The sequence below is a fragment of the Thamnophis elegans genome, chromosome 1, assembly GCF_009769535.1.
Source record: "Thamnophis elegans isolate rThaEle1 chromosome 1, rThaEle1.pri, whole genome shotgun sequence".
Classification (NCBI taxonomy): Eukaryota; Metazoa; Chordata; class Lepidosauria; order Squamata; family Colubridae; genus Thamnophis; species Thamnophis elegans.
In genome coordinates, this window is record NC_045541.1 from 72,331,961 (window position 1) to 72,342,608 (window position 10,648).

At 39.7% G+C, this 10,648-nt stretch overlaps 1 protein-coding gene across 1 annotated transcript; it reads right to left on the reverse strand.

The window, feature by feature from the left end:
• Nucleotides 1–3,788: 3,788 nt before the first annotated feature.
• FTH1 (ferritin heavy chain 1) lies at nucleotides 3,789–8,207 on the reverse strand. Its single transcript, XM_032220306.1, has 4 exons — nucleotides 7,917–8,207; nucleotides 5,976–6,122; nucleotides 4,874–4,999; nucleotides 3,789–4,105 (listed from the first exon to the last, which is right to left on the reverse strand). Exons 1-4 carry the CDS (start codon nucleotides 8,025–8,027, stop codon nucleotides 3,941–3,943), a joined length of 549 nt encoding a protein of 182 aa, XP_032076197.1. The 5' UTR covers nucleotides 8,028–8,207; the 3' UTR covers nucleotides 3,789–3,940.
• Nucleotides 8,208–10,648: the final 2,441 nt, after the last annotated feature.

Sequence of the window (10,648 nt, forward strand, 5' to 3'; positions counted from 1 at the left end):
TGACTGAATAAAAAAGAAGTTGACATGTCAGAGGACAATATTATTTGGTCACTTTAGCAAATAAGATACCTATTGAAGGTCAGTTGGAAACTATGTAGGAGATGTACTGCTAGTTTCAATACGTTAAAAATGGGCCAATGTTTCAACAGTTTGAGAAATGTTGTTTTACTTGTATAAGATAACTTGAAAATAAATGGAGAAGTAGAAAATTGGAAGCTTCTTCTCTGGTAAAGTTTGAAGGGTTTACGTTGGGCTGTCTAAATCAGTGGTAGAATGCAAAACAATGTGGTTGTCTGGCACAGCTTGTTCATTTTAGATACTAACTACTTTTGATACTACATTGTATTCTTTTTGTGAGCAAAGGGTTAGCAAGAAAAAGTCATTTTTAAATGTTTGTTTATAATCTATTGGTAAAAAGCAGGTGAAAATAACATCTGAAACCAACTGAAGAAAAGGTTTCAGTTCCTCCTAACATAAACTGCACAGATAGAAAGCAGACAGTAGTATCAAACCGATTGTGCCGTTAATAAATACAATCAGACTTTTGCTAGGAGAGTGGGATAGGTGCCAGAATAACTGCAGCCAAGGAAACATGAAAAATCACGATCTGGGATTGGCAGACTGAAGAGAGTTCTCATCCTCTCTCTCTCGCCGTCTCCCTCCCTTTCTCCCTCCCTCTCACCAAGTCAGTCTGGATTCCTGGCAATGCCGTGACAGGACCCTATAGCTGTGATGGCAAACCTATGGCACACATGCCACAGGTGGCACATGGAGCCATTTGTTAGGGCACGTGAGGCGTTGCCCTGTCAGCTCCAGTGCACATGCATGTGCTGGTCAGCTGACTCTGGCCTTCTTTTAAGACTGTTTTTCACCCTCTGGAACCTTCAGAGAAGCCTCCTGAAGGCTCCGGAGGGCGAAAAACGGCTATAAGAGCAAACCAGAAGTCCGTTCCCAAACTTCTGGTTTGCCCATAGGGCCGGTTTTTCGCCCTCCGAAGGCTTCTGGGAAGTTCCTGATGTTTTCACTCTCCCCAGGTTCCTATATAAAGCCTCTGGAGCCTGGGGAGGGTGAAAAAAGTGTGGCAAAAGCAGGGGGTAGCACTGGTCATGCGCACATGCATGTAGGGGAGGGGCTTGTGCACATGCATGCTGGAGTCACGCACATAGCATTATGGGTGTGGGCATACCCGTGCATGATTCCCCCTGCGCTCCCCCTGCTTTTGGCACACAATCCAAAAAAAGGTTAGCCATCATTGCCCTATAGTATTCCTGGCAACATTTTCATATTTTTCTTGCCTGCCTGTTTTGTGCCCAAGGACTAGAACTCATGTCTCCTGGTTTCTAGTGGGCTGCCTTAACCTTTACACCAGTGGCTGTGTTTGTCATGTTAAAAACCTTGAAAGAGGCTTCATAATTCTCTAGAGACTCAGTGGAAATGTCCCCAACATTCAAATCTTTGCTTATCCTTCCTTTTGGTTTCTCCTTTAAGTTGGTGCTTTTCAGATGTAATATACTTCATTTCCCCTGCCTATGATATCTAGAGATGCTAAGAACTATGGTCGAATATTCCAGAAATCATAATGGAAAGCTGGCCTAGCAGGTTATGAAATAAAACAAATGGATCTCAGACTTGAGGACTTTCATTGTCCTTGTTTAATGAAGTCCAAAGGAGAATCTCTTTTCTATAGAGCAAGTCTGTTCTGTAAACAATTTCTTTGCTCTTTAGATTTCTCCAAGGTCTCGGGGGAGCTTACAGAATGGAGCTGTCCCTTTATTTCATCTTCATAATACAATCCTGCAGGATAGATAAATGACCTAAAATTAGCTACTAAAATATGGTGAAGGCTGAGCCTGGTTTTCAGTTTTTTAATCCAACATCTTAACATTGTTTCTCCTTTAAGACAGATACCAAACAAGATAAATAGCACAATCAAAAACATGCCAATTGCATGGTATTTTATCATGCGATAGACCAGATTCCAAAGAATGCATTCAGAGAGAATAAAAAGCCTTTAGATGGTATTGAGGTAGGGACATCACTGATTATATCAAAAAAGAAATGCTTCAATAGAATGTGAAGAACATTGAATTTCATTTCTGGGGGAAGTAGGAGAAACCTCAGATGGAGGCTGAGTAGGTTAAGAGTTGCATCAATTAGATACTCTAATATTCAGACTACTGTGGTAACAGAACAGTCTATAGTGAAGAGATCTTATCCTGTCTTGCAATGTCTTAAAAGTCTTATGTCTGAAAATATTCTGTAAACATAGTTGGCATATGACAGAGTAAAACAGGACAATCTCAAGTGAATCATTTGATTTTTTTTTAATTGCTGGGGAAAAAGAACTAAATATGGCAGATATTTAGTCTCTAGTGCTATTATAAAATCAAGCCAAATTGTTTTAGGAACAAATGACACTTTGTCAGAATGTGGGTTGGCCAAGGTTGTAGTTTTCCATTGTTGCTTTAGCTTTTGATCTAGAGAGATAAGCAATGTCAATGAGTAAGAGAGGTAAGTAATGTTTAGCTCTCTATACAGGACCCAAAGGCCTCTTTAACAGAAAACTTGATAGTATGGTATGGTTTATTGTGTGATGCAAGAGTATGAGACTTTCGTTTGCAAAGCCGGTTTGGTTACAAAACAAAAACAAAATCTTCAGGCATAGGAAAACCCTGTGCCTAATGTTGCCTGACTCACCTTGCATCACTGCCCCACCCTTGCAGATTTCTCAAGAACAGTTCCCTGAAACTTCAGAAATGATGCCCTGTGTCTCTACAGCATTTTCCCACTTGAGCTTCCTATTCCTTATTATGGCTGAGCAAGAGTACAGCCCACGGTAATCCAGTGAAGAATGAGTGTGACATGTAGACTGTACATGGTCAATATTAGATGACTTCCAATGTGGGGCCATCATAAAAGGCATTGACATGCAGCACCACTTAGAAACCTAATTCCCCTTTAATATCCCAAATCGTGCTCCATTTAATACATAATACATTCAATAAGTTATTAAATTTTGCTGGGCATTCAGGCAACAGGTTTTAAACTTTTCTGCATATAAAATCCAGCGAACACCCCATAATTTGTTTTTAAAGAAAGCATATTTATTTTAACTTAAACTTGCTTCAACAGCTAGTTTAGTTAGTTTTCCAGTGATGCAAAGCCCTGAAAAATTCATTGTCCTGAAATGTAGACTAAGTTTGAGAATGTATGCCACATGGTATAGCTTAATTTCTATTGAAGGTGGGTTTGTGCTCTTTATATGGAAGCAACTTCTTACTCAGGATTATACAGATCCTACAGGTCAAACACAGAGCTGTCTGGACATGACATTAACACTTTTATATCCACATTTATTGAAATGCCATCAATTTCAATGTTTATTCCTAAATAAATATAATAGCCCAAGCTGTGCTGCACATTTCCTGGTATAAAAGTAGGGACTTTTATAAGTTGCAGCCCATACAACTGAAAATGTTGACTGAACAAGTTTAATATTAATCAGATGCTCTGAAGTTGGGCAACATTGTAACCGGGAACCCAAACATGGGCAGAGTGTGCAAATTAATAGAAATGAGCTACCCTTTGGATCCACATTCCAAAGAGGTGTTTTGCTATTTGGCACGTTGTTAATGCCTCCTTAAACAAACCATATCCACAACCACTCTGAAGCACATTTTCACCTTTGGATTGAGACCAGAGCCATTACTTCATTTATAGGGAAACTCTTCTTGCATTGTGTATTTTGTTTGTTTTTCAACTCAAAACATACTACAGCACAACTGGAAATAAGTAGACCTAGTCATTTTATTGGGCGTGAAATATAACACATAAGAAGAAAAGTAATTTTTTTACAATTATGGAAATATTGGAGATAAACCAAAGAAGCATGCACAAGTGTTGAGAATAAGAGTCTCTTTGCAACATTCATGGGTGGTTTTTAGTTCTCATTGTCACTTTCTCCCAGAGTGTGCTTGTCAAAAAGATATTCTGCCATTCCAGATTTTGGTGCTCCCATCTTGCGTAAGTTGGTCACGTGGTCACCCAGCTCTTTGATGGATTTAACTTGTTCATCCAAGTAGTGAGTTTCAATGAAGTCACATAACTAGAAGACAAAAGCAATATTACAAACCTATTCTCTCTTCCTAGAGGAGTAATTTTTTTTTGCAAATAAGAGAAACACAAATTAAAAAACATGAATTACTAATCTCAACCAATTCTATTTAAAAGTCCCACCATAGAAAACCAAATTTGGATAGAAAACATCTCTGAATGCACAGGCAGCAAAATAGTAGAATTTGATCCTTCAAACTATGAAAGCAAAAAAATAATCTATTATTTATATGACCTAAGCACACAGTGAAGATTCATTAATTCCATATTCTAATTCTTTAGTGAAATTTGAATCAATAATTTGCATCTTGCTTTGTATTTAAAGAAATGTAAGTAGTTCTTGACTTACATCCATTTGTTTAGTGATGTTCAAACTTACTACAGCACTGAAAAAAGTGACTTATGATCATTTTTCATACTTACAACCACTGCAGCATCCCCTTGGTCACATGATCAAAATTCAGACATTTGGCAACTGGCATGTATGACAATTACAGTGTCCCCAGGATCATGTGATCACCTTTTGCAACTTTCTTACAAGCAAGGACAATGGGGAAGCCAAATTCACTTAAACTGTGTTACTAAATGAACAACTGCAGTGATTCACTTAACTATGGCAAGAAAGGTCATAAAATGAGGTAAAGCTCACTTAACTATCTTGCTTAGCAATGGAAATTTTGGGCTCTTAAGTAGTCAAGGACTACCTATAGTTAGAAGTCAACACCAGCCAAAGAAATTACATAGAGCAAGCATGACTTACGTGAGGGTCATTTTTGTCAGTTGCTAACTTGTGTAGATCCAGAAGTGATTGATTTACATTCTTTTCCAAGTGCAAAGCACACTCCATGGCTGTCAGTCCATTTTCCCAGTCATCACGATCTGGTTTCTAAAAAAAAAAATTGTTTTAAGCTGAACCATTGGACTCAAGAATGATTACAACACCAGAATGATATTTCAGAACAACTGGTTGATATAGTGAAAGATGGGCTACCTAAGCCAGCACTTTTTATCTTTAGCACTTGTTTTCCAAGTTGCAAGATCAAATGTTTTAATAGTACAATTTTTCCAGTCTGAACCTGGAATGAAACAGGGTCATTGATTGAAATAACTAAAAAGCAAGCGTCCATGAACTTGCTACCAACTGTTGCAATCTTTCTACCCCTCCTCCAACTCAGAACCTAACAACTTGAGGAGTAAAATAAATTAACTGGCTTAGTAATGCCTGAAAGAGTCGATGATGCAAGTTTGATGTTTGAGTCCAACTGTTGCTCCATTACAATTTCAAGCAATCTTCCTATTGTTTGAAGATATTCTAACAGGTTTATTTTAATAAAATAGCTCTTTCAGCTTTACCCATCACCCTCAAACATAAGGTGGGGAGGGTTTTTCCTTTTAAGACAGGAAATCTAATTTCAAACATTTTGTAGTTTTATTACATAGGTTGTCTTGTGCAAGCAGTATAGAATCAGCTAAAACAAAAGCATTTAAACACATTCTTGTACATTTTGGCCTTGTTATCAGTACACACAGACAACACATGTATCCATGCTTTCCCCAGCGGTTTTCAAGTTTACTATTTAGAAAGAACTCTGTACACATCAGCATATCAATCAAAAGCATTCCAGGTAAAGCAATAGTTCTTGCCATTTTTTTACATCTGTTTTGATCACAAAATAAAACACTTTGCTTATACATCCTCCAGAACTAATTTAAGTCATATTTGTTAATTATGTGCCGTTTCTTGTAGTCAAACCTAGATTCATGATATATCATTCTCAATTTCTCTATAGAACCCTAAGCAGAAAGCAGCAATATTTCACTTATCATATTCCTACCATCTCATTTCCCCTGGTAAAACCTACCTTGATATCATGTAAGAAGATGCGGCCACCTCTCTTGTTCTGCAGCTTCATGAGTTTTTCTGCATGTTCACGCTCCTCGTGAGACTGGTGCAAGAAGTACTTGGCAAAGTTCTTCAGGGCCACATCATCACGGTCAAAATAATAAGACTGAAAACCAAAATCAAATCCTTGCATTAGGATAGTCATCCGTTCATGCTTAATTCACCAGTTTTTCCAACCAACTGCTAGCAGAATCCATGGGACATATGACATTAATTCCACCGCTTCAGGGCATGCAATGTCACACACAGGTGAGAAAAAAGGGAGAGCTTGCATTACTTCTGATGCAATCTAATTCCCTTGTCTCCCTGCAGATGCTGCTTATTACTAGACAATTAGACTGCCCAAGGGGTTATACAATATGAAGTGCTCATACTTCTGTGGAACTGGCATTTAAGATCAAATCAAATTTTCTATAAATCCTACAGCAACAACAGGACCTGAAAACTTATCTCCAAATCAAGGTAGAGTTCTTTGCAACAAAGAACATACTCTTTGCAAAATTAGACTGCTTAACCAATCCTAATTAAGGACAGAAAACAATTATTTGGATAAATACTGGCAATTATAGCTTGTCAAAAAATCATACAAGATTTTTAAATTAGATAAATTGCCATCCAGAATTTTGTTAAAAAATAATTCTGATCCAATTCCTCTATGACTGAATTATAATTTCAGTCATATAGCAAACTTCAATGAAGGCTATAGAAACCCTTTCAATTTTAAAAGGCAGCAGCCATTGCCAGAGTTAACATGCATGCTTATCAACAAAAGTCTTTCCCAACTTGTTGCCCTCTTGCATGCCTTGGATTTCAACATCCATACCAAACAATGTTATCAAATGCCTTTTACTAGAATCAAACACTAGTTTCCCAGCACAGTGCAGAAGTCCACATTTATCGAATTCGTAGAAAAAAGGATAAAGTCGATTAAAGCGCACTCACATTTTTTTTATCCCAGGTACCACAGCAGCTCATAAACAAGTTGCGTCACGTCTCCAGCAACCCAGAGGCATAAAAAATCAGGGCCAAGAGGGATTCCTCTGCCCCTCTCCCTTAGGCTCTTTTACTCAAGCCTATAATCCTTTAAGTCAGAGGTCCCCAAACTTGGCAACTGGGAGTTGAAGTCCACAAGTCTTAAAGTTGCCAAGTTTGGGGACCTCTGCTTTAAGTCAAACAACACGGCTGTTACAACAACGCACACAAAAAGGGGCGCGCCTTGGCTTCCATTTCTAGGCAAGGAACTGCGATGCTCGGCCTAGCATTACAAATTTTGAAAGAAAGAAAAAAAGCAAGGTAGCCTAGGCCTAAGGAAAACTTTTTCTGACTAGCACCGAATGATGGGTAATGAAACGCCTGCAAGAAAAGAAGCAAGCACGGGGAGCACCAAGGATCCCACAATTCAACCCCGAGCTACGAATATTCTCCTTCATTAGAAACCTCTTCTGAATCTTCATATAAAGCAGGAGCCATGCCGGTTGATCGAAGATCGGGGGGTGTTGTTGTTTCGGAGCGGCCCCGCATTCTTCCACGGAAAGCCAGGCACGAGGAGCAACCCAAGCGTGCCCGTGGAAAAGCAGTCCCGAAACCAGCGACAGGGCAAGTCCGAGAGGCGAGAGAGCCTGTCTTGGAAGCGGATCGTACACAACGCTCTCCACCCCACCCCACCCCACGAAAGAAGCGTGAAAGCATTTCCTTACGAGGGAGAATAAAACCCGCAGGGGGACTATATCCCGCTCGCTCAAGGACACTCGAGGGGGAAAGCGGAGTAAACACAGAAGCTGCGGCGCGGAGGATTATTTCCTCCAGCCCGTAAGGAGCGACGTCTTCCAGTATTGGGGGGGGGGGGTTTCCAGCGCTCTCCCTCCCTTCTCCCGCCCCTCCAAGAGACTCGGTTACTGACCATGCTGAGGTACACGTAAGAAGCGTACAGCTCCAGGTTGATCTGGCGATTGATGGCTGCTTCGCAATCCTGATGGTAGTTCTGGCGCACCTGAGAAGGGGAGGAAGCCATGGCAGCGCGGCGGAGGCGGCGGCGGGGCTACTGTGTTGAATAAGTAAAGAAGTCGATAAGGCCCAAGCACGGTGGGTCGTGGGTCGGTGGGTGGGTCGGTTCCGTCCAATCACTGTTGAAGCAGGAACCACCTTGCGCCGCCGGCTCTTGCAAACGTTCTAAGCTCGGCCGCCTGACGTAGCATCTATATATAGAGAGCGAGCGACGTGCCGAACTCACGTCACAATTGGACATAAAGAAGCTCCGCCCTCCGCAAGCTGAGAAGGTTGGGGGAGTCTTTTTCTCAGAACTCTCCCTCCGTTTTTGGGATGCACGCGAATCTGGAGTAAGCGTGACTCAGCCGTTTCTTAAGCCTGGCTGCTCGTTTGGCTCGGAAGGCTTTGTTTAGACCGGAAGGCGTCCGAAACTGCTGAGTAGCCGCCGTGCTTATATGTTAAAAAAACATAGTTAAGGGGGGGGGGAACCCCTGGAGGGGAACCCGATCCTTTCCAAACTGAGGCAATTCTGACCGTGCTGAGGCAGGCGCGCGCAATGCGGTGTCTCGGAGGAAAGCCAATTGTGCAAGATGCATAGCTCATGTATTTTTCCATACTGATCAGATCTCCGTTTTTATAAACGCGAAAACAAGAATCCGATGTTCATCTGGTTTTAAAAGATAGCGCGTTGTTTGGATTTTCAGGGGAAAGGTTGCCTAACAAACTGCTATTCAGCATTCGACGGAATCTGGCTAACTACAAATTGATTCCAGAAATCTAAAGCTAAGTCAGATTTACTAGCTCTTAGTGAAGAGAAATCCCAGGGCTACCGTTGGAAAAATATTCCAGAAAAGCATTGGAATAACTGCTATCAAAAAAAGCTACATGGACAATCAGGAGCTAAACTTGATCAAAGGAAGTATTTACTCTCAGTGGCAAAGATGCTGAGCTTGTCGATCAGCAGTTTGGCGGTTCCAGTTCCTAGCAGGCATAAAGGAGTGGGCTCCCCTTACTTGTCCCAGCTTCTGCCAACCTAGCAGTTGGAAAGTATGTAAAAATGCAAATAGAAAAATAGGAACCACCTTTGGTGGGAAGGTAACAGCTTCTGTGCGCCAAATGACCACGGAGACATCTTCGGGTAGCGCTGGCTCTTCAGCTTTGAAACGGAGATGAGCACTGCCCCTTAGAGTCGGGAACAACTAGCACATATGTGCGAGGGGAACCTTTACTATTACTACAATTAATGGAAATGTTTTTCTAAATATATAAATAAACTGTTCTGCTAAAGTAGATCAAACTACAAGCTACATGAGAAATAAAACTCCTACCCAAAGGCTATAAAAATAGAAGGACTGATAAAACAGAATAAGCTTTTTTTCTCACTTTAGATGGGAGTCATATCAGTTGATATTTAGCATTGTACAGCGAATCTGTTGAGCCCTACTGGGTAGGAATCTTGTTGGCCTAAAACTCAGAGCATCAACTCACTGTTTCCACTATGTAAACAATATATAACTATATATTTTGTCAGTCCCTGGTTTGCTGCTCAGCTTTGAGATGTATGTATGCAGAACTGCAACAACCACCCATTTTAAAGTTCTTTTTATTTAGCAATATTTTTTCATTCTGTTTCTGGAGATTTGTGATCCCTTCCAGAAATTCAAAGAAATTCTATTAAAGTTTATTCATTTTGCATCAAGTAATTATTATTTAAAATGTTTATTTTTAAAAGGAGGCTGGTGTTATTCCAAATAAATTGCAGGGACTTATGAAAAAATAAGTTGAAAGCTTTTTTTAAAAAGGATTTTTCACACTGCAGTAGAAAATTACAAACACTGGCCTCATTGTATGTGTGGTAAACAGCAAGCCAAAATAAATGAAGTCTGAATTCTGGAAAAAGCTCTACCAAGTTTTTTTCTTCTAAAATATGCATTCCCATATTTCCTTATAAGAGATAGAAACATATTTTTATTCTGGAATGTTTCAGTCTCTCTCTCTTTTTTTTTAAAGCATTGCACGTCATCCTCAATATCCTACAATTTGAGCATTTTTAAATGCAGAACGTTTCAATGAAGTTGTGAAATTAGTTCCATGTCAGCTGAGTTTTTTCGGTCAGTTGAAAAAATGCATAAGGTATGAATTTAGAATACCAACATAGATAATAGAAGAGATTTAGACACTGAAAATATAATTATTACTCCTTGGAGATGATGAATTCCATCCAAACTTCTACACTGCTGAGACACTTATTTCAGTATATTCAAACCTCAAAAAATATAATGTATGTATTTATTTTCCAAAAAGAATGAAACCATTATGGAAGAAGAAAACCTTAAAATAATAACAAAATGTCACTTGAATTCGAAAGCCTCCTGTAAATGTACTTCAGAACACAGTACTCTACAGTCTGAAATATAAATCTGTATACTGGTATTTCCAAATATTTAGGTAATTGGTCTACCAACATTTGAAGGTCGGTCTGGAATAATCTCAGCCATGATTTCAGAATTTTTACATGGACCTTATAGAGAAATATCCCAAGTTTGTACTCAAGAGAAGTACACTAATTCTTTTGAAGTTGGAAGCTTTCAGATACATATTCTGGGCTGTAAAGCCATTTGTAATTAGGTTTTGAACATCCAAATT

Bases quoted from the DNA above. Each gene is read 5' to 3' on its own strand.
- FTH1 (XM_032220306.1), bottom strand. From the start codon at position 8,027: ATGGCTTCCTCCCCTTCTCAGGTGCGCCAGAACTACCATCAGGATTGC. The intron at 6,123-7,916 runs GTCAGTAACCGA...TTTGGTTTTCAG, and splicing joins CTTACGTGTACCTCAGCATG to TCTTATTATTTTGACCGTGA. The intron at 5,000-5,975 runs GTAGGTTTTACC...TTTTTTTTTTAG, and splicing joins TCTTCTTACATGATATCAAG to AAACCAGATCGTGATGACTG.